Source organism: Scheffersomyces xylosifermentans (genome assembly GCF_036884685.1).
Source record: "Scheffersomyces xylosifermentans strain CBS 12540 chromosome Unknown RJT20scaffold_3, whole genome shotgun sequence".
Taxonomy (NCBI): Eukaryota; Fungi; Ascomycota; class Pichiomycetes; order Serinales; family Debaryomycetaceae; genus Scheffersomyces; species Scheffersomyces xylosifermentans.
In genome coordinates, this window is record NW_027042941.1 from 2,034,068 (window position 1) to 2,055,969 (window position 21,902).

Below are 21,902 nucleotides of genomic sequence, written 5' to 3' on the forward strand. Positions count from 1 at the left end.
CACGATATATGCAGTCAATTGTCGATTACCAGTGTTCGAAACAAAAAATAAGGAACTATAATGGGATATTATTCCAAAGTTGGTACATTCCAGGGACTAGTTGCTGTGGGAAGTGCCCAAAACTTTTCTAATGACTCCTGCTATAGGTGAGCTTGCGTAAAGGGAAGCGAGGAGGAGGACAAAGAACGAATTGTGTTCTTCACGGGCTCTTACATAAATTCGAAAATGGTCTAACTGAAATTTTCACAAGGCTTGTGACAACCTTTTGCCATCGCAACCCTTCCATCGCAATGCCACTTCATTGCTACCTCCAAGGGTTAAAGTCACTTCCCAAGATGTTCTTTTGGTATTGTTTGAACGTTTCTTAGACCATACCGCCGCTTGCACGATGCATTACGCGCGATGGACTAGTTAAATTCCACAAAAAATGGTCATTGTTTCTGTATTTCCCTGTTCCTGAATAGAACGTCATTATCTGTGCAATTATAACCCCCCATAAGCCCCCTCATACTCATTGTTACAGAAAAGAGATGGCCCATCTTCTAAATCAAAACAAATAAGAGGCAGGTGAATTTATCAAGAACGTTGAATTTCATGTTGTATTGCTTTGCCTCAAAGTTCAATAAGATATAAACCACAGCATCCCACTCCTTCTAAATCAAATTCCTAGATTGTTAATTGCTTTAAGTGTATAATTAGTAGAAGCTTACGCTCATCTTGTTACAACTGTCGCGATGAGTTCCTCCAGTTCAGATGACCCCAGCGGGCAATCGGATTCGTCCGTATCCCAGCTTTTATCGGTGTTGATTCCAACGGGTGTTTCCTTCGTTATATTCATGGCAATCTTCATTGCATTACGTAAAAAACAGAAGAGAGTATACGAACCCCGTTCCACAGTGGAATCTGTCCCAAGAGACTTACAACCAACAGAACTGCCTCCAGGGGCGTTATCATGGATCTTTTCATTGTTGCACCAGAAAGAGAGCTTTATAATTCAGTACACAGGGGTAGATGGTTACTTCTTCCTTAGATTCTTAATTGAATTTGCTGCCATTCTTTTCTTGGGAGCTATTGTCACCTGGGTTATTCTTTTCCCTATTAATGCGTCCAATGGTAACCATCTGCAAGGATTGAACATTCTTTCGTACGCTAACGTTAAAGATAAATGGAGATTCTTAGCTCACATTTTTGTTTCATGGGTCTTTTTTGGCAGTGTTGTCTTTTTGATCTACCGTGAATTGGTCTACTATACTACTTTCAGACATGTAGTCCAAACCACGCCATTGTATGACTCATTGCTTTCGTCAAGAGTCCTCTTATTGACCGAGCTTCCAGAGAACCTCTTGGATGAAGATAACTTGCGTTCTTATTTCCCACCAGCAACTAGTGTTTGGTATGCTCGAGACTACTCTAAGTTGCAAGATGATGTCAAAGAGCGTACGAAGTTAGCAGGTAAATATGAAGGAGCATTGAATAAAGTTGTTACCAAAGCTGTTAAAATAAGAAGCAAGGCTATTAAAAAGAATAAGCCTGTGCCAGAACCGGAAGATGACTTGAACAAATACTTAAAGGACGGTAAGAAAAGACCTACTCATAGATTGAAATTCTTGATTGGAAAAAAAGTAGACACTTTGAACTATGGTGTGGAGAGAATTGGAGAATTGAATGTTAGCATTAAAAAACAGCAAGAAGAGCACGAAACCAACAAGCAGGTACCTGCAGTTATTATCGAGTTTCCTAACCAATTGGAGTTGCAAAAAGCATACCAAGCAATTCCTTACAATAAAGAACTCAAGGGCGTTAGAAGGTACAACGGCTTATCACCAGAAGACATTATTTGGGAAAATTTGTCCTTGACTAGAACTAAGAGATGGATCAAAAAGTTTATCGCTTCAACGATTCTTACTTTAATGATTATTTTTTGGTGTATTCCTGTGGCTGTCGTAGGTGCTATATCTAACATTAACTTTTTAACTGATAAGGTTCACTTCTTAAAGTTTATTAATAACATGCCTCCAGTTCTCATGGGTATCATCACATCCTTATTGCCTGTTGTTGCATTGGCTGTTTTAATGTCCTTGGTTCCTCCATTCATCAAAAAGATGGGTAAAATTGCTGGATGTATCACTGTTCAAGAAGTCGAATCATATTGTCAATCATGGTATTATGCCTTCCAAGTCGTCAATTCTTTCTTGGTCGTGACATTAACCTCTGCTGCTGCGGGTTCCGTTACTGCAATCATTGCTGATCCCACCAGTGCCTTGTCACTATTGGCCTCTAAATTACCTAAAGCCTCAAACTTTTACATCTCATTCTTCTGTTTGCAAGGTTTAAGTGTTCCTTCTGGTTTATTGTTGCAGCTCGTAACCTTGATCTTAGCTCAATTTTTGGGTAAGCTCTTAGATGGTACACCAAGAGCAAAATGGACGAGATGGAACACTTTGGGCCAGCCCTTCTGGTCAACTACATACCCAGCTTATCAATTGTTGGCTGTTATCGCCCTTTGCTATGCTATAATTGCCCCATTGTTGTTGGCTTTTGCAACAATTACTTTCTTCTTGCTATACATTGCATATGCATACACTTTGGTCTATGTATTAAAACCAAACGATTGCGACTCACGTGGAAGAAACTATCCTAGAGCTTTGTTACAGCTATTTGTCGGGGTATACCTTGCAGAAATTTGTCTTATTGCCATGTTCGTCTTCGGCAAGAACTGGGTTGCGGTTGCATTGGAAGCTGTTATACTTGTAGTATCAGTGGCTGTTCACCTTTATTTGAAGTGGAAGCTTTTGCCATTATGGGATATCGTTCCTATTTCTGCTATTAGATACTCTGCCGGTGATTTAAATTCGAACTACCCAATGTATGACCAGGGCTACAAAGAAATGAAAGATGAAGGCATCAATTACTGGGAAGGCGGAAATGAATTGGACATGAGATCGTCGCACATCCTTCATTCCCTTCCAGCAGGTGCCAGACACGATGAGAAGAATCTGAGCTCAGACATGTCGGACAAGCACAGTCCATTTGATAACGCTTCTGTAATTGAAGATGGACCTAGAGTTTCTTCTGCGATCGCTGCTCCTGGCAAGGGAGTTTCATGGTTAACCAGATTCTTCAGACCAAAGGCAGAAAGTTATGAACTCATACGTAGTAATATGCCAGTGGCCTATAACAATATCATCCAATATGATCCAGCGTTCCTCAAGACAGCTTACGATAACCCGGCTGTAGTGGACAGTGAGCCACACATTTGGGTGGCAAGAGACGAAATGGGATTATCAGAAATCGAGAAGAACAAGGCCCTTGAAAATGGCGTTGACGTTTCTAATGAGAACACTAGTTTCAACGAAAAGGGTTCAATCACATTTGATGGACCACCTCCAAGTTATGAAGAATCGACCCGTAAGCTCGATCAAAAAGGAGCAGGCGGCTTTGGATCAGCCGACTTTGGAGAAGTGTACTTCACCTAATACTTTTTGCAGCAAGGCGAAGTATCCCTTAGTTTGACAGTTCATTCATTTATACTGCGCGATGCACTTCGCTCTTCATTCTCTTGTATTATTTGCTATTTGCAAAAGCTAATTATTTAATTTCTCTGTCGTTACTGTTCAGTTTCATTTCTTAATGCTCTAATTTGCGCATATTGACGCATGTATAATTCCACAAATGATGTTTCGAGTATTAGCCACTGTATCCGAGTAAAAAGCTTGCAGTCATTCTTATGGAGTTTGGAGGGTTTTGCTCTAAATGCAGAATGGGTTTATCAACAAATCTCACAAGGGAAATGGATTTTTTCTCTGCGTTTGTTCCGGACGGGGTTTGAGTTTTATTGCAAAAAACAAGTTTGCAGCATGGGCTTTGGCAAACTATACCCGCAATGTGTTCTTAATAGTATCAATGCTTGAAGGCCGCAAGACAACCAACACACGTATTTACGTTGGGCGGAAGTGTAGTAGTATCCAGAGCAGATATAAATAGCAAGATGGCCGCTATATCATTAGGCTATACATTTGAAGTCCATACACATCCCTTATATCTATTCAAAATGTCTGCAAAATTCCTCAAGCCACTCGAAGCCGTTCTTAAACGTTCATTCGCAGTTCCAAAACCCATTAGTGGCCCATATATCCCTAATGCTACTTTAACCAATGGTACGAAGGGTCAGAAAATCTTCCCGAGACACACCATTCTTAGGAACGTTGCAAAACAATTGCCTACGGCCATTCAAGCCATGTTTGCATCTACAATGGCCATGGCTGGATGGTGTGTGGTAATAATGGTAGCCAGTGACTTCTCTCGTGGTGTTCCTATGGGATTCCACAGAACTGCCGCTGTTAAGATAGTCAAGTACGGGGACAATCCAGAAGTCGAGTTCGTTTAGATAACTTTTCATGTTGATTATAACTTTAAGCGGAAGGTAGTTCTAAAAGCCTTTCATTTTCTTAGTAGAGTTAGCAATAATAGCAAATGCAAAATGCAATAGCACATAGAAGAATATACTTAAAAACTTTAATTAATTTATAATAGTAGAAATAAACTTCTTTGGCACATGATTTCTATACCAACACATACTCAACCCAACTCCTATTATCAGCTTTTTTGTTGTAAGTAGTCAATTTAACGCTTGGAATCTGTAGTATTTGAAGCTTGATACTTCACCTTCCTGTAAAACTTGAAGCGTATGGTACTGTCATTTACAATATCCAGGCTCCTACGATATAGCCAGGTGAAAGGATTTGAGAGCAATCGGGTACTTAGTACCTTAGAAGTGCAAAAGCTAAAAGTCACACCTTTAGACACATATTTTTAGGGGAAGCATCTAGCCGAAGCTTTCTAGCCGACTATGGTCCGCTTTCTGCATTTCAAGCACTATCTACGCTTCATATTATTCAAGAAGAAATACATATTACTCATGTATTAGTACATATAAATATATATAAATGGCACTTAACAATAAATAATGGTTCTCCTCTTAGAGTAATGAGCACGCCAGAAAAGAAAGGGAAAATAGTTGCAATTTCATCTCTCGACAACAGAGCTCTAACACTTAGAGCTGGACGGAAGTTGAAATACCTTCAGCAGCGTCGTCAATCTTGTGAGCAAGAGAACCATCACCCTTTCCAATGTACTGGTGGGAAAATGGCTTAATAACTGAGTCGTACACAAGAGTTGCACCACCGAAACTTGGAATTCCAATGTAGAGCAAGAAAATAGTCTTGAACAAGTAGTAAAATGGGATCCAGTACAAGATTGCCTTAGACCAGAACTCAATCACATTCAAGAAGGCAAAAACAACCCAGTAGGTCAATAATTGCGTGTCATCAGAAGTGGTGGCGGTGTTCAAGGCAACCAATGAGTAGTAACCTGGAACGACGAAACCAGCAATGTTGGATAAAAGTTGGCCAATACCACCGACGTTCAAGAAGATCAACACGAAGTAGACGACAACAAATCCTAAGACTGCGTATGATCTAGGCAATCCAGTCTGAGCTTCAAAGTGATGTAAAAGCTTCTGGTTGGCAGTTTTCTACAAGTAGTTAGTATTTCGTGGGTGTAGCAACTTTAAATGTCACCTACAGACTACGCCTGTGGAGTGTAGAGCGCTATACGTACGTTATCAATCTGCGATAAAAAGTTCTTAGCTTGGTCTGGGAATGACATAGTATTGTGCTATTCAATTGGCGATGAATTGGAGGCTTCCAGAAAGTGACAAGAAGAAAGATACATTCACTTCCTATTATTCACTTTGACGATCCACAGCTTTTTTCCTGTTCGAGGGGCTCAAGTGAAATTTGGTGCAACTGAAATGTATCGCGTCATGCAGGATCACAGGTACACAGGTTTAGCTTTAGGTTTATATGCCTAGAGTTTAGAGGACAGGGTTGCAGAGCTATGCTATGTATTAATAAAATGCAAGTTTTCACCTAATTACATATATGTAGAAGTTCTTCCATAATGGCTAGATGGTATACGGGAATGCGGTATGAGAGCTTTGTATGGGGGATGAGATGTGGTTAGCACCAAAGACTATTTGTGCCTATTTCTTCGACTTATTTTTCGACTTGGCACTACCCTCGAAACCAGCTCTCTTTTTTGCAGCTTTGTTGACGATACCGGTAAACTTTCTTAATTTGGGTTGGTTCTTGCTCTTCTTTCCCTTGTTATCCTTTCTGGCCTTCAAGTTCTCCTCTCTTCTCTTGGCTCTGGCAGAAACTGTGTCCTTGACAACTTGCTTTCTCTCCCTCCACTCAATCTCGCTCTTCAATTTCTGCTTTTCTTTTCTCTTGAGAGCTTTCTTCAACAACTTCTCATCGTCTTTGACTTTTACACCTTCAGCTTGGGCCATCACTCTTTGCCACTTGTCTTTCTCCTTCTGTTTCTCTTGGTCTTCAGGCGCCAACAGAGCCAACTTACGTTTCTTCTGCTCGATCTTTAATAAGTGAGCCTTCAAGTCGTTGTTTGCTGGACCCTTTTGCTTCCTTTTCTCCTGAGTACTACGAAGCTTGGTCAAGTCAGATGTTACTCTTGAACCATCATTGAAAACAATATTTCCAAAGAGGACAGACTTTCCTTCGTCCTCTTCGTTTTGATTGTCTTCGTCGTCTGATTCGCCCTCTGAGGAATCAGATTCTTCCATTTGCTCACTCTTTCTCTTCAATTTTTCTTGCCTCTTTATTTCTTCTCTTCTTTTACGTTCTGCTAAGATTTGTTCTCTTGATTGTGGAGCTCCTGCTACCTTTGTTCCTGGAGCCTTTCTTTTCTCCTTCAAACCATTTATTTTGGCAGATAATTTTTCTCTCAACTTGGCCAAGTTTTCTTCTTTCTTTCGTTGTTCTTCTGGAGATAATTCTTTCTTCTTCTTCTGTTCTTGGGCATTCTTCTTTTCGAAATTTCCGGCTTCAGTTGAACCATGGGACCCTGCTACTTCGTTGCCCTCGTCATCGAATATTAATTGTGCGCTAGTGTTTAAGAATGAATCTTCACTACCGCGTTCGACTTTCTCATCATCAGATTCTTCTTCGCTAACATCGACATCCATGTCGGGAATCTCTACTTCGTCAGAGTCGTCATCGGCGTCAACGTCGTCAGCCTTGTTGTCCTCATTATTAGATTCATCTTCCTCGCTCTGTGCTTGTTCTAGTTGTGGTTTAGGTTTAGAGCCTGGCAAGACCACTCTCTTTGCGGTCAAAGCCTTATTATCCATTACATCTTTGGCAGTCACATGAGAATTGGCGTACTCATCGGCAGTAGTTTTGGATTCTGGGTCCAACTTGGCCCTCTTATTCTGCTGCAATTCCTTCTTGGACTTTTTCTTTTGCTGCCACTGGTCCAGAGTCGCCTCATCGTAGTAATATTTAGCAGGAATCAAGGATAGCAATCCGTCAAATGCGGATGAATGTGTTTTAAGACGTTCCTGAAATATCTGTTAGTATGTGCAAGTAAGCAACAAAACCAGGAAAGGATAGCTACTAAAACCAGAAGCTCACTTTCACCACAAAACGTGAATACATACCTCCAATGAGTTACTCATGTTCTATTATTTACAATGGCTATATATACAACGTGGATCTAGAGACTGGCGGTAATCTATAATACTGATACTCTTGGATCTTTTTTTGCATTTGTTCAAAGTGAGTACGGGAAATTTTTTTTTGTGAGGGACCCATCGCAAACAGAATTTCTATGGAAAGAGAAGAAGAGACGAGCGATCAGGGCACCACAAGAGGAGAAATTACATAGAAAATGTACATACTCCTTCTAGGAACTATTAATTTGTAGGATATTGACTGAATATTCATTAGCGCCCCTAAAGAGCTACTTATCAGCACTATAACTTCCTGTAGTGTAAATACTATCACGCTCGTACTAAACGTGCTCCAATTTACTGAGTGCTCACTGAAACCCTCCCGTTCACATTAATTGATTAAACTAATATACCAGTGGAGGATAACGATAACGTCGAGACATCAGTCCAAATTCCGCTCCCATCTACACCACAAGCACCAATAGGTATGGGTTCAATTGCTACATACTTGGTTCTCTCGTTGCCCCAATCTACCAATGCCCATGAATGGTTGGCCCAGGAATTGGTTGGCGGTAAGTCGCCGTTATACAAGATCAAGTTGCCCGACTTTCAAAGTGGAACCTTGGACTCGTTAGTACAAGAGAGTGACGAATTGGTCAAATTAGACCAGCAGTTATCGAGTTCAGTGGCTAAAGTCATTGACATCTTGGCTACTGTCACAGAATCCGACTCTTCTTCGAGAATAGTCAACTCAAAACCAGCCACTGACTTCATCCAGAATTTCACATGGAACACTACCAAGTACAGATTGGATAAACCTATCAACCAATTGGTCAAATTGATTTCTGACGAGGCTCTTGCCTTGGACAACGATGTCAGAGTTTCTTATCAAAGCTATCAAACAGCCAAATCCAACTTTTTAGCTGCCGACAGAAAGAAAAACGGAGATTTATCCATCAAATCATTGCACGAAATAGTCAGACCAGAACAGTTTGTTTTGGACTCGGAACATTTGACTACTATCTTGATTGCAGTTCCTAAAAGTTTGACATCTGATTTTGACAACTCTTACGAAACATTAACTCAATTTGTGATTCCAAGATCTGCTACTGTTATTGCAACAGATCTGGAGTTCTCATTATACACAGTAACACTCTTCAAAAAGTATCAGCTGGAATTCATTGCTGCTGCCAGAGAGCACAAGTGGCACCCACGTAACGATTTTGTGTACTCCGAGGAAACCTTAAACAACTTGAGAAAAGAGTTTGACTTGACCAAGGCAACTGAATCAAAGGCTAAGAATGACTTAATCAGATTGGCCAAAACTGCATACTCCGACATCTTCGCCAGTTGGTTGCACATTAAGGCCGTAAGAGTGTACGTGGAGTCCGTATTAAGATACGGCTTACCACCCCAATTTGATTATTACTTTATCAAGTTTGAGGGTGCAAACGCTAAGAACTTATCGAAGGCTAAAAAGGAGTTGATTGACAAGTTCGGCTTCTTAGGAGGTGATGGATTTTCTAGCACCAGCAATCTACATGAGTATGCTTCTTTGGTTGATACCGAATATGAGCCGTTCGTGTTATATGAGATAGATGTTGTTTAAAGAAGGATTCACCTACAACTAAGCGAACCAGGTGAACTTTCTTTTTCATCGCAGTACTCGTTGTATTTGCTGTCAAATTCACATAATCAATGCTATTTTATTTCTCTTCGATCTTTTTACCCAGCCACATTACCTTCCATTCACTTATCACTACTTTCTTTACCCCAGACGTCATTGCGTCTTGTTTATTTTTTATACAGATACAAATATACACAAGAACCGTCACCTTGATGCTCTAGAATACTGCCTCAAATGGGCTGTGTTGCATCCAAATGTAATGTTCCGCTTACAATTGCAAAAATATCGTCAACTCTAGACCTTCTAATTACAAATGCCTATCTCTTAAACCATTGTCGCACTGACTACACACACCTAAATTTCTGCAATTGCTTTTTACTTCCATGCTTAAGTCTCACAGTGGCCACCCACACAGATGACAAATTGTCCCCATAGGAACATGCGTATTTTCTGCGGTGGAACGATGCGGCTCCCCGTATTTGAGAGGCTGTATGTGTGACAGTCGGCCTTTGCTAGAGATTAACGGTAATGGAAAGAACCAGACCGTTAAAATAATTAATTCCGGTTTGCAGTCAGGGTTTTAGTAATAACAAAAGTGCAAGGGGTTCGGTTCTCACTCCAGCGAACCTAAGTATAAATAGATGTCGAATAGCCTCCCTTATCTAGTTCAATTGCTTCAACTGTCATCCAGAGTATCTCTCATCTCACGTAATATAAGCCTCTGTTGCAACGCCTATCGCATCGTCAGAGTAACCAACAGCTTAGCAACAAATCGCTTGTTCTCCACTACAGCATCCAAAAAATACACATCAATCACAATGGGTTACCCAGCCAATTTTAAAGTTACTACCAGAAAGTTATCTGACAATGTTGTCATTGCCTCCTCTGCATTCACCAGAGCTGACAAATTTAATTTCGGAGCCCGTATGGCACTTTTCAACCACGATGACAGCGTTATCGTTTGGTCTGCTTTACCTTATGGTAAAGAAGTAGAGAAAAGTTTGGAATTGTTGACTGGTTCCGACCAAAAGCCAAACATCACACACTTGATCATTCCAGACCGTGAACACACCCTCGCTGCTAAATCTTTCAAGGAAGAGTACCCCAATTTGAAGATAATAGCTATGGACTCAGTTAAAATTCCTGGTGTCGACATCGACTACACTTTCTCGGAGAAAGATGGTAACAAATTAATTGATAGAAAGGCACTTGAAGAAGAGATCGGAATTAAGGAACCAGCTATATTGGATAATTTCGAGTTTGTTTACTTACCATTTCACGGAAACCAAGAGCTCGTCACTTACGAAAAATCATCCAAGATTGTCTTCGAGGCTGATTTGTTATTCAATTTGGGTGTTCCAGGAACTACTTCTGGAAAAGTTACATTAGAGCAATACTCCCCAGAATTGGGATTCAAGAAGGGATTCAATCCTCACTCTGGGTGGTCATTCCCAACAAGATACATGCAACCAAACAGTAAGGTTGGAAGCTTTTTATTCAACAAACTTGTCAATCCCAAGAAGAGTAAAAATGGATTACAAGCCATTTACAATTGGGACTTTAACACTATTGTCATGTGCCATGGTAACTTGATTGACAAGGACGCAAGGGCAACTTTCAAGCATGTTTTCCTGGGTGCTTTCTAAAGTTGTTCCTCTGGATCTTATTACGGATAACAATTTTCATAGTTAGGGGAGCCATTCCCCCTATTTATAGTTTTGTTCTCGAATTCTAGTATATATTCTCCTATTTATTTGTTCTTACAACCCCCATAATGTCATTTCTTCAATTTTTTTCATATTTTGTAGCTATATTAAATCCAAATACACAATTGTTCTTGTTTATTTCAATCGTATTTATACTTCAGATAATGACACATTATCTTCTCTCTAACTAATAATCTATTGCAACATAGTAACACACCACGTCCATCCATCTCCACAACTCCTCTCGTAACCGAAACCTCAGATCATTTTTTCGCCTGAGATAGCCGCTAGCCGTTCGTAGTGAGAATTAGCGTGGGTAATGTACCCTCCCCCCCTCCACAGATTTGTTATCCGAGCTTAAAGACGACTCTGGCCGAAAAAAGAAATCTGCACCCGATCGATTGTCGTCACAAGAGTGACTCAAGCGTATAAATAGCAGACACTGGTCGATAGATAAGCTTAGGCCAAAAAGAAGATCAAGAGCCTCTCAGGTTGGGTGAAAAAAACTTGAGTCATATTGTATTTATATTTGTGGAATTTGTTGAAAATGGCCACCGAAGAAACCCAGACCTTGGTGAATTCCAGCAACATCAGTGATATCGACTTCAAGCTCCAAGAGTCATCGGTGAATAAGTATGAGCAAAACTTATTAGAGAATCCACAGTTTTTACGATACCACGAAAAATACGAGGCATACCGTAAGAAGAATCATCTCAACGAGCATCTCATCAAGGAAAACATTTGGCCGAACTTGACGGGCCACACTCTCGCCGGTCCAGATAAAATCAATTATAGATCCGACAGTTACTATTTCATCGATGAAAAATATTGGTCCTACGGAGATATTGTGGTTGATGAGGGAGAGAAAATCACTGACAACTATTCGCTCACGTTTTTTCAATTAGGAAACAAGCTTTCTGGGCATTCGGGTATTGTTCACGGGGGATTGTTAGCTACTTTATTGGATGAGTTGACTTGCCGTTTAGCTTTTCAAAACTTTGAATCGAAAAAGGGTGTCACCGCCAACTTGAATATCAACTATAAAAAGCCCACATATACGGACAACTATGTATTGATCAAATGTGAGTTACTTAAAAAGACTGGAAGAAAGTGCTGGGTCAAGGGCTCCGTGTTTAAGTTCGACTTGGAGAAAAATCTTCCAATAGAAGAAGCCGAAAGCAAAGAGAATTTGTTGACAGAATGTGAAGTTTTGGTAATTGAGCCCAAATGGGTTGAAGACTTAAAGAACCATAAGCAGCACTAGTATGACCACGCTAGTAACGTAATACGGTGACCGATAGCCATGGTCCTATTTATTCTCATGATATATGCCTCCTTATATATTTGATACATTAATCTATGATATATTCTATAATAATTTATCAGTCCCTTTTGCTTTGCTCTGGCCGATTTCTAGTTTGGCACTTTTGGCACCGAATTGGATAGCCCTTTTCAACTCATCCTTGACCCATTCTAATCCCAAGACTTTAGCTGCCAATTGTCTCAATAGGTACTTTCTAATCGGTTTCATCACGATCCTAGGTACCTTGTTCTTTTTGCTTGTAACAGATTCGAATCCAAAATGAAATTTCAAATTAGGATGAATTTCATTTATGACAATACTGATGAACTTCTCATCAAGATATGGGTACCGTAATTCCTTACCCCAAGAGCTTATGACGCGATCATCTCGCCCAAGATTTCGTCTATGAATAACATTAATGTCATAAATCAACTCCGCAGATAACTTCTCATAGCATTCCTCTATTTCTGCTGATGTGGAATCTAGGGTGAGTTGGTTCAGGAAAATGGCTTCATGACGGGAGTAGCCAGCAAATAATTCATCAGCTCCCAAACCACTGAACAAGACCTTAGCAGTCGAACTGTAGTTGGTGCTACGAGTAATATATTTCATTTCATTCACTGAAAACTCTTCAAACGAAATGCCAGTCTGCGTTAACTCCAACAATTCCATTGACTCACAACTTAAAGCGGATGCAAAATAGAAGGCGATTGCAATCGAGAGATCCATTTCAGTTTGACATGGGTACATCAATTTTTGAACACGGCGGCGGTGCATCAACCATTCTCTATAGCTGACATTTATTTCCACCAATCTAATGTTCAAACGGTCCGGTTTGTTGTATTTCGAAGCAAGGTGAAACCAAGACTTCTTACTGAGTTGGCGATCGGGCGAAGTATCTGCCTTTTGATTGGTTCTAGGATTATCAAATCCAACCGTTAGTAGGTCAATATTGCACCTCTTTGCGTGGTTAGACTCAAGAATATTTTCACCGATAAGACTTGCTACAATGGTGCAATCCAATCCACCACTAAATAATATCCCAAGTGTAACTAATTCATCGTGCAATGGGTAAATAGCTTGCTGCCTTAAAAGTGTAGATTGTTTCAAGCTAATATAAAGCTTCTTCAAAGACTCTTCTTCGTTTGGCGCTTCAGTGTATGGCAATGGTTTGAACATCTGTGATATATCATCGTTGTATCTTTGGAACAACTGTGGATAACTAAAGCTGTTCAATTCGAAGTTGGACAAGTTGAAGACATATAACTTATTTTCACATTCTACGAATGAAGAGTGAGCCAATGAGCTAATGGTTAATTTGTTGTCCTCAAGGGAGTAAGCTAAGGATCGCCTTCCAATGCAATCTCTTCCAAAATATATCATATCCTCCTTCAAATCATATAGTACGAATGCATATTCCCCATACAATCGAGAAGTCGTTATGAATATAGCTTCGCTATCATCGCGGCTATCTTCCAAGTTGCTTCGTAAAGTTTCCATAAAGAAGGTGGTGTCGTTAGTGTGTAGACACATGTCATTATACAATTCTCCATTGAATTGAAGAATGAACCGGTCGAATTGGATTGGTTGTGACTGAAACGGTTGCCTCAAGGATAAAATTGAGCTAAACAATTGAAAATACACTTGATTGTTTGTAAATGTACTATAATTTAGATAATCTGGTCCTCGACTTGAAATTTCGTACATGAGAGATTCAAAATCGGTCTCTTCTGGTGTCTCCGAGTCTTCGACGTGATCTCCAATTGTTATTTCATCTATTCTAATTTGAATTTGTTCCAACTGCTTGTGCTGCTCTTCAGATGATAGCTTCACATTATTTCTAATCTTGGCTGCATCTGTATTTAACTGTCGCAATTGATCCAAATTACTCAATTTATTTTCATCCAGCTTTGACAAAGATTTCAATGAACGATCTTTGGTTGTGAATCTTTCAATTACTCCAGCATCTCTGGTCTCCCAGAACTGGAAATCGGCTACATTATTGTTACAACCATTCTTTAATGTCGGAATACATGATGGGATATCTTTGGATTGTAATCCATTGCCTGCCCTAGAGATCGAGCCAAGGATTCCACACATCTAGGTACTGCAAAAATGGTATATTACGGTAACATATTCTTTAGTAAAACAAAATTTAAAGCTCGATGGTGGGTCACATGATCAAGATCCAAAAATGGTAGCAACAATCTGGGCCCACTTTTGGGCCCAAAGTTTACTTGAACATCTTGTTCTCTGAATTCAAGATTTTGGCTGGTGTCAGAAGAAATTTTGGCGTAAGAAGAAATCCCATCACCATCATTATCATCATCAAAACAGACATCGATTTATATATGGCAAAGTGAAAAGGATAGATGTACTCTTTCTTCGCAATCTGTATAGTAATAACGCTACGGCCTGTAGAATATACTTTTGAGCAATACAAATCAAAGAAATAATGGCTCAGACTTCGCATAGTTGTGGACTGTAGATAGGTATCTATCCAGAAAGATGGGGCCCACGAGACCCCTCTATTTAAAATCATATAGTCAAACCTTATTTCATTAAGGTTAGAGTTTGTAGCATTTTCTCGTCGTGCTTAAGCAGTGCTTGAAGATAACCACTCACCGCAAAGACTGTACTTGCACGTGTAGGAGAAAGACTAGATGGGTTCCTTGTTCACACCATTCTGGAGAGGCTGATTGCCAAGATGATGTTTCGATGGCCTGTACAACCATAGTTCTCTTTGTCGTACACTACTGAATTAGGTGTCCTTAGCTCGCTATACTGCTGCAGAATTTATGTGCTCACTGTGTACTCATGCACTATGCGTTATCATGATTTGTAGACAAAAGAATTTACGATTACGAGTCCTTAATACCATCTGCGATTAATGCGTGATATCTTGCCGACGGGATGAGACGGAATCAACCCTACAACTTAGGTTACATTCAACTGAAAAAGACAAGCATGCTTGCCCCTAAATATTCTATGCATATCTGAGCATTCATATCCAACATAGAGGGTTTATGAGCTACATTCATTGAAATATGTATTGTACATTAATTTACATAACAAGATTACAGGCATTTCACCTACCTTGCCTTATCTCTCAAGCCTACCCAATGGTGATAGTTCCTCTACCACGTTCCCTGAGATAACTTTGCAAATTGTTGTTTTTGTATAACGTGAAGATCAGTTTATAGTTTCCGTAAGGTGATCCTCCTACGAAAAGACGTGGAATATCGTCCACGGCTGATTGCTCTTCGCTGTCAGCATCATCCTCATGGGAGGCGTAGACTAAATTGTTTTTGATGGTTCCTGTAGTACCAGTAGGTATTGTTGTGTAGGACTCATAATGCTTTAAATATTTAAGAATACTTTCGTAGTTAGGATGCTTAAATAAATTGACCACTTTTGGTTCTGGGTGGATGTTTATGTTCATTAATATCGTTTCTAATTGTTTCTGTTTTGGTGAGGATGGGTCACTTGAGAGAATGATGACTGGGTTAACTGCAAAGATCTCTTTCAAATCGTTTTGAGACCTGACAGAGTCATCGGCTTCCAACTCTTCATCATCTTCTTCCGGATCTGACACTGTGCCAATATCACTTTGTTGTTGCTTCTGAATTTCGGCGTTGACTAGTTCATCGATTTGGGGCGTCAAGCCTTGAGATTCATCGAAATTCATTACATTATTTCCGGTGTTAGCCGACTTGGCGTTCACTGGACTGACTATCTTATCAGACTCCAAGCGTGAAAGCAATTCTCTTTCTGACTCAAGCAAGGACGAACCGGACTTGAGACTTGCTTGAGATGATATAGACTTGCTGCCCTGTTTAGCTGTGTAATATATGAAGTTGATGAATGTAATCACCACTAAGAAAGAAAAAGCGACTGAAAAGAAGCGCTGAAATGTCCTCCTACGAGCTTGGGATTGGGAATGGCCAGTCTGAGACTTTGCATCCGTATCAAATAATAAGCCAGAGCCGTCGTTTTGAGCATCCTCCGTCGATTCAGAAATCTTTTCGATATCGTAGTGGAAGGATGTTTTAATGTTGCTACTTCTTCTTTGGTGGGAGTCAGACATTATGCGATTTGTGCTATTAACTGTAATGAAAGTATGGGTATTAGTAGATGAATGGTTGATTCAGTGCGGATGATATATATCTATAGGAAGTAACGGGCTGTACCTCTCCTTCTATGAGGGTGCAGTGAAATATGGGTTGTTTAATAGACGAGAACGTCAACGAATGGAAAGAATATAACTCCAATGAGAAAACAAACTTTCTATCAACTATGCTAGAAATCCTAAATAACAAGGGATCTTCAGATATTTATAATACGGGAGAAAATGCCATGCAAAGAGAAGCGAGAAATAAAGTGATCAGTTCTAAAAGCAATCTAAAAGGAAGAAAACACTAACAAACCAAAAAATTTCACCCCAGTTCAACTTCTAGTGCTGTTCTCCTCACAATCAAAGCACAAGCAACAAAATAAATAAATAAATACATGAATGAACAAATCTAAAATAATTAAATTAACTCTCACTGTTACTAAAAGTGTTGCCTGAGGTATGAATAAGAACAGCGACTAGAAAATATCAGGCGTATACTTGGGTGTCTCAGAATCTTTTCTTTTTTAAGCGTGAGCTGCGCATAACTTGGCGACTAAAAAAATCACAGCTTTAGTAACGTTATTGTTGGAAACGGTCGGTTCTAGCCACCATTAGCTCCTGTTTGGCCATTAATGAACACGATTCGTACCTGGTGTTACCCATATGAAGAAAGAATCAGAATAAAATGCTGGGTTGGAGAATGACAGACGAGTGCTATTTTTAATTTCACTTTGTGTTCTAGATCCTATTAGGGGTTCTTTGGTCTAATTCAAGTGCCCGGGCGCATTTATGCTGTTGGGACAATAGAAATACGCACATACTCGCTTTGTTCGAAGATGTGTCCCCACATTGTATACATGCCAGAGTGCCAAAATCTCAAATTCAAAAGTCCACGCAACGTGTACAGTAGCCCCATAGCTGGAGACTAGTTATATGGAATGTGATGAAGGTGCTTGGCCGCCTGGCACAATTACTTCTAGATTGCGAGATAGTCGTCACACGAGAGAAAGAGCGAAAATAGCCCACTGCGGAGATTCGCAGTGCTGCAACTTGCCTCTCAAAATATGGGTCTAGCACAATCCCATTTAGTACCCCAAGCAACTCCTTTCGTTCTCAACATGGTTCATACACCACTAGTATGAGGGCATTTTTCAATGCAATGCATACTCCAGCATTAAAAATACAAGTTAGTTATGACAGCATAGGCGTCACACGAGTTTTTCGAGATTATTATTTGGAAAATTTTGCTTTCTGCATTATTTTTCATGCAGTGAATTCTGTACCAATCAATGGGTGCTCTTGATTGCCAGAACACGGAAAATCTCCCCGATTGGTTTTTTGAAACGACAGATAAGGAAAATATCTGCAAATTACGCTCCAATTGTGCCTATACCACTTACCAGATGGTCTAAATATTGCCTCGTAATTGTAGGTTGGCGTGTAATTGACCTGACGCTAATCAGTTTTCATTGTATTGTAATCTCGGCTTAGTGATTTAGTTGACCAGATGCCATTTGAGAATCTATGAGGCTCAAGAATTGAAACCTTAAAGTTGGTATTCAACATGGTTGCGTTGAGAAGCATGCGATCATTGATATATCGCCAAAAAGTCTCACGTTTGCTAAGCTCTAAGGAACGCCGCACGGTAATATGAGATACGACCTATTCCACTGAAATGGCAATAGAAACTAACACTTTCTTCTACATGTCAGTGGTGACCGTTTCATGCGGTGGTGATGGCCGATTCAAGCAGCACCAAATGATACACAACACGCATGGCGTCTCATCGGCATGCAGCCTAAGAATTACGAGGCAATTTCGCGATTGACATTAACGAAGGGGGCTCTAATAACTCGTATTGGTCAATCAGTTCTTACCGAAGTACACTGTCAAGATGTCTCTTTTCCACTTTAGTTTGATCTATTGTTAACAGTAGTCATTGGGACTTGTATCAGGCCATGCCTTATCCAATTTGAAACATTGATCTTGTCATCTAGGTTTGAATACAGAGGTCTCTGTTAATAAGGATAAACTGCCTTTTCAATTAGAAGATTGGAAAAATATCTGGAGGTAATACCAAAATCCTATTTAGGAAGATCTACCTCATGATTGACGCCTCCGATGCGAAATGAAACACTCAGCTGTAGAATCTGAAATAGATCTGATTCTTCTTTTAGTATGAAGTCGCCCGATTGAAACTAAACACACCCAAATTCGTCGTTTCATCTTTTTCGCGTCTTTGTGGGGTAGTATCCGTAAGGCAAAACCAGCAAGCGTAAGCAATGTGTATGTACGTGATTGGATGTCATTCAGAGATACATGCTCTGTGCATACTCCCACATATCCCCGAGCATTGTTCCCATTTAAGCGTGCCCCTGACCTCAAGATGACCGCCAAACATCTTCTCAAGGAATCTGAAATGAGGTGGTGCAGGATGTTTTGTCACCTTCAGCTTCCTTACTTCATGTAGAAGGAACATAGTTGGCTTGTCTCTAGTATATGCCAAGACCGCAAGGTAAGAGAATGGTAATTGACAGGATGATTCATATCTTTATGGTCTCAAATCGTATTTTTCATTTCACACCAGCTGCAAAATGTTGGACTGCTTCTCCATGGTATAGGAAAATAAGAAGTTCTGCAAAAGTATTATTTCGATGATGAATTCTCATGTTTCGAATGACAATTACAATTTTAACGGAAGCAGCAACAGCAAAATAAGAATTCATGGCCTTCCGTGTTTCTACCATCTATTTTTCATCCCTTCGCCAATTAAAGAGGTTTATTGTCTTTGTTGATGTACATGTTTCTGGAGCCGACTCTTTTCAAGCGAAAGCAATACTCATCAGAATCATCTCTATCTGAAAAATGTAGCTCCAATATGCAGCCTGATAGACTCTTTAACTTTCTCATGTGAGTAGCACACAATTATTGGAATAATCCAACTACCTTCGTTCAGTATTATTACGAAATTATTATAACACTTTCAATCAGGACAGTCCAATTTGGGTGATCATAGCATATCTTGAGTCAAGTTGGTGGTTGGTGTGGTTGAGGAGTATTCGATGCTCAACAACTAAACAGTTTCTTGCATCCTTCTCTCCACACGAAGATATTCTATGTGACTCACGACACTATTACAAGTTTTCTAGCTTGTAGCCTTGCAATACTACTTTTAACCTCAACCTCGTTTCACGTGACTCGGAATAGTTACTGGAAGGCATACTGAATATTGGGATTGATCTTGCTACCACACTCTTTCCTACGAATTTATTCATAATAATACATAAAAAAATATATACAGCAACAAAGCTCAATACTTTTTATTGCTAATAAATTATATCCCTCACTTCAACAAACTTCAGCAAATAATAAACCTTGTTAACATTAACCACATTACCTCATAATATCTGACAGGCTGCCAAATTTTCTCATATCAACGCGCACCAAAATTGATGAAACAAATTATAAACATCAACATCAAAAAGATACAGGAGTATGGTCAACCAACTACATAACATTGTTGAGATACATGGTGAAAATAAAACAAGAATCAGGCGTCAGCTTGGGAGAGCCCTTGCCATTGCCATACAAGATTAACAAATCGTCGAAAGGAACAGCCAAAGTGGAAGACGAAGAAGATGACGACGAAACTGCTGTGGAAAACCGTAATGTGAAACACAGAACTGTTGTTGAGAGTATACGAAAACCAATACGATTGGAAAGTATAAGGACAAATGCCTACACTCAAGAAGACACAGTAGGCAAATTACTTCTGCGAAGCTTAAGAAGTGGTTCAAGGACCGAAAAGAGTATAAACAATCCCTATAACAAGACGATAGAGTCAATACGACAGAATTTGAACCAGATAGAAAAATTACTACTCAATTCTACCCCTAAGAGTTTGAGTGGGTTGTTACTGGCTAAATCAGAACTAGAACAAGTCATCCAAGTATTAACTAATAACGAGAGGGTGCCAGAACCAGAGAAAGAACCTGTTCAGGAACAGACAAATACCAATAATTCAGAGCTATTTGGAGCATTGGAACGTTTACAAAAGCAGCAGAAGAGTAAGGATCAGTACAAATTAAATATCGAGTTAGATATCCGATATTTGCTGGGATTTGTGGTGGCTCTACTTCTATTCTTCGTCTCATCATTTGTTGTATCAGGGTTGGACTACGATTACTGTTACTACCTCTGTTAAAAAAACTGTAACCTATGTACTATATTAGTGTAAAATACTGAAGTTTATATACAATTATAAATATACAAAGCATCTTTATCGAGCTTTCTATCCCATTCCGTGGATCTCTAATCATTCGTCGTAGTCGTTCTTAGGCGGAGCAGCAGCTTCACTGTTCATGTATAAGTCTATAGCAGTTGAGAAAGCAGCAAAGCCTGCGCATCCAATTAATGCAGCTTGAGGACCAGCCTTAATGGACAAACCAGCACCTGTAATACAGCCGGCACTAACACCATTATATATATCGTGTTTAGCACGTAAGCTCTCGATGGAACATTCGACACCCGAAAAGACCATACCAATATAACCGAAGTTTCTGGCACTGGAATATGCACGTCTACCCATGTCCGTAAACTGTAGCTTCATTTGTTGCTTGAAGGGCAAGTCACTAATGTGCTTAACGGCTTCTGTACCGACAGGCACATCGTATGCCATTGATGCCATGAATAAACCGAAAAAACCACCCAAGAAGAAACCCGACACTCCAGCCATTGCCGTTTTACCAGGGCAAGATTGCATGAAGGCTACCATGCGCTTGGCTCCTTCTTCAGCCTGTTCTTCCTGAGTCATCTCAGCAAGGGTTTTTGGTGGCCCTTGCTGGCCTGAATATACTCCAAACATGGCTGGGTACTATGTATAATGTTGAAATGACGTTTGAAGTTGTCTTGACTTTAAACCAGTTTGGATCTCCATAGTTAAGGACAAATTTTTTTTGGTTGAAAAAGAGAAATGTCTCTTTTCATGTCGCAATCAATGTCGCATTATGAAATTCCCAACACCGTCTTTGTAGGATGAGAGAAGCCTAGTCTATGTTCATAATAGGTAGTTTGATCTCGAGCCATGGACCTCTAGGGACGGCTAGCAAAGGAATAACTTTATGAATAAAGTACTATGCTGCATAAATTCGAGGAAAAAGCTCCGAACCGGATAAACTCTGTCTCCATGGGGCCACTACACTTCAACACCATATCATATCACCAATCCAAACTGGCAGAATTCGGGTGTAAACGGAATTATATGACGTAAACAAACTTCGGCCTGTTAAGCGAAACACATCTTGTCACTTCACCCCATATACTTGTTTATTCACTCACCGATCATGGTATGCGGTAACTAGGGTAGCCACTGCAAATTGTCCGCACACCAATGTGTTGTCAACTCACTGATGACTGGCCACTTCAAGCGCGATGACCGCATCGCAAAATTCGCGTGCATATAGTGACGTAACATACGATAAGGAATAGCGTCACATCTGCGATAGCAGTGGTAACATATGTTATGGGATGGGCTGGAAAGCCAGCCGATTCTTTACGATTTCACACACGAGAGTAGCGAGTTCAACCGTGAGTCATTGGCTCTGGTGATGGTGGGAACTTGA

General features: G+C 40.0%; 11 protein-coding genes across 11 annotated transcripts; 6 read left to right on the forward strand and 5 right to left on the reverse strand. All coding sequences in view use genetic code 12, as the record gives it.

Annotated features, from left to right (window-relative positions):
* Positions 1-734: 734 nt before the first annotated feature.
* On the forward strand, positions 735-3,476 carry PHM7 (Phm7p; the record flags this gene model as incomplete). The annotated part of the gene is made up of 1 exon (XM_064921504.1): positions 735-3,476. The coding sequence occupies one exon, from the start codon at positions 735-737 to the stop codon at positions 3,474-3,476; it is 2,742 nt and encodes a 913-aa protein (XP_064775404.1).
* Positions 3,477-4,051: 575 nt separating this feature from the next.
* Positions 4,052-4,387, forward strand: RJT20DRAFT_1904 (uncharacterized protein; the record flags this gene model as incomplete). Its single annotated transcript, XM_064919253.1, has 1 exon — positions 4,052-4,387. One exon carries the CDS (start codon positions 4,052-4,054, stop codon positions 4,385-4,387), a length of 336 nt encoding a protein of 111 aa, XP_064775405.1.
* Positions 4,388-5,053: 666 nt separating this feature from the next.
* RJT20DRAFT_1905 (uncharacterized protein) lies at positions 5,054-5,667 on the reverse strand (the record flags this gene model as incomplete). The annotated part of the gene is made up of 2 exons (XM_064919254.1): positions 5,054-5,533; positions 5,620-5,667. 2 exons carry the CDS (start codon positions 5,665-5,667, stop codon positions 5,054-5,056), a joined length of 528 nt encoding a protein of 175 aa, XP_064775406.1.
* A 188-nt stretch (positions 5,668-5,855) lies between these two features.
* Positions 5,856-7,777, reverse strand: RJT20DRAFT_39385 (ribosome biosynthesis protein). The gene is made up of 2 exons (XM_064919967.1): positions 7,520-7,777; positions 5,856-7,420 (listed from the first exon to the last, which is right to left on the reverse strand). Exons 1-2 carry the CDS (start codon positions 7,535-7,537, stop codon positions 6,044-6,046), a joined length of 1,395 nt encoding a protein of 464 aa, XP_064775407.1. The 5' UTR covers positions 7,538-7,777; the 3' UTR covers positions 5,856-6,043.
* On the forward strand, positions 7,527-9,470 carry VMA5 (H(+)-transporting V1 sector ATPase subunit C). The gene has a single exon (XM_064919971.1). The coding sequence runs from the start codon at positions 8,019-8,021 to the stop codon at positions 9,138-9,140; it is 1,122 nt and encodes a 373-aa protein (XP_064775408.1). The 5' UTR covers positions 7,527-8,018; the 3' UTR covers positions 9,141-9,470.
* Positions 9,471-9,976: 506 nt separating this feature from the next.
* On the forward strand, positions 9,977-10,804 carry RJT20DRAFT_134619 (uncharacterized protein; the record flags this gene model as incomplete). The annotated part of the gene is made up of 1 exon (XM_064918341.1): positions 9,977-10,804. The coding sequence occupies one exon, from the start codon at positions 9,977-9,979 to the stop codon at positions 10,802-10,804; it is 828 nt and encodes a 275-aa protein (XP_064775409.1).
* Positions 10,805-11,108: 304 nt separating this feature from the next.
* Positions 11,109-12,181, forward strand: RJT20DRAFT_39447 (uncharacterized protein). The gene has a single exon (XM_064919972.1). It carries the CDS (start codon positions 11,412-11,414, stop codon positions 12,126-12,128), a length of 717 nt encoding a protein of 238 aa, XP_064775410.1. The 5' UTR covers positions 11,109-11,411; the 3' UTR covers positions 12,129-12,181.
* Positions 12,182-12,227: 46 nt separating this feature from the next.
* On the reverse strand, positions 12,228-14,713 carry RJT20DRAFT_127554 (putative asparagine synthase). Its single transcript, XM_064917023.1, has one exon. It carries the CDS (start codon positions 14,265-14,267, stop codon positions 12,234-12,236), a length of 2,034 nt encoding a protein of 677 aa, XP_064775411.1. The 5' UTR covers positions 14,268-14,713; the 3' UTR covers positions 12,228-12,233.
* A 569-nt stretch (positions 14,714-15,282) lies between these two features.
* RJT20DRAFT_134622 (uncharacterized protein) lies at positions 15,283-16,254 on the reverse strand (the record flags this gene model as incomplete). Its single annotated transcript, XM_064918342.1, has 1 exon — positions 15,283-16,254. The coding sequence occupies one exon, from the start codon at positions 16,252-16,254 to the stop codon at positions 15,283-15,285; it is 972 nt and encodes a 323-aa protein (XP_064775412.1).
* A 3,556-nt stretch (positions 16,255-19,810) lies between these two features.
* On the forward strand, positions 19,811-20,485 carry RJT20DRAFT_1912 (uncharacterized protein; the record flags this gene model as incomplete). The annotated part of the gene is made up of 1 exon (XM_064919255.1): positions 19,811-20,485. One exon carries the CDS (start codon positions 19,811-19,813, stop codon positions 20,483-20,485), a length of 675 nt encoding a protein of 224 aa, XP_064775413.1.
* A 56-nt stretch (positions 20,486-20,541) lies between these two features.
* Positions 20,542-21,543, reverse strand: TIM22 (translocation channel protein). Its single transcript, XM_064919973.1, has one exon. It carries the CDS (start codon positions 21,143-21,145, stop codon positions 20,597-20,599), a length of 549 nt encoding a protein of 182 aa, XP_064775414.1. The 5' UTR covers positions 21,146-21,543; the 3' UTR covers positions 20,542-20,596.
* Positions 21,544-21,902: the final 359 nt, after the last annotated feature.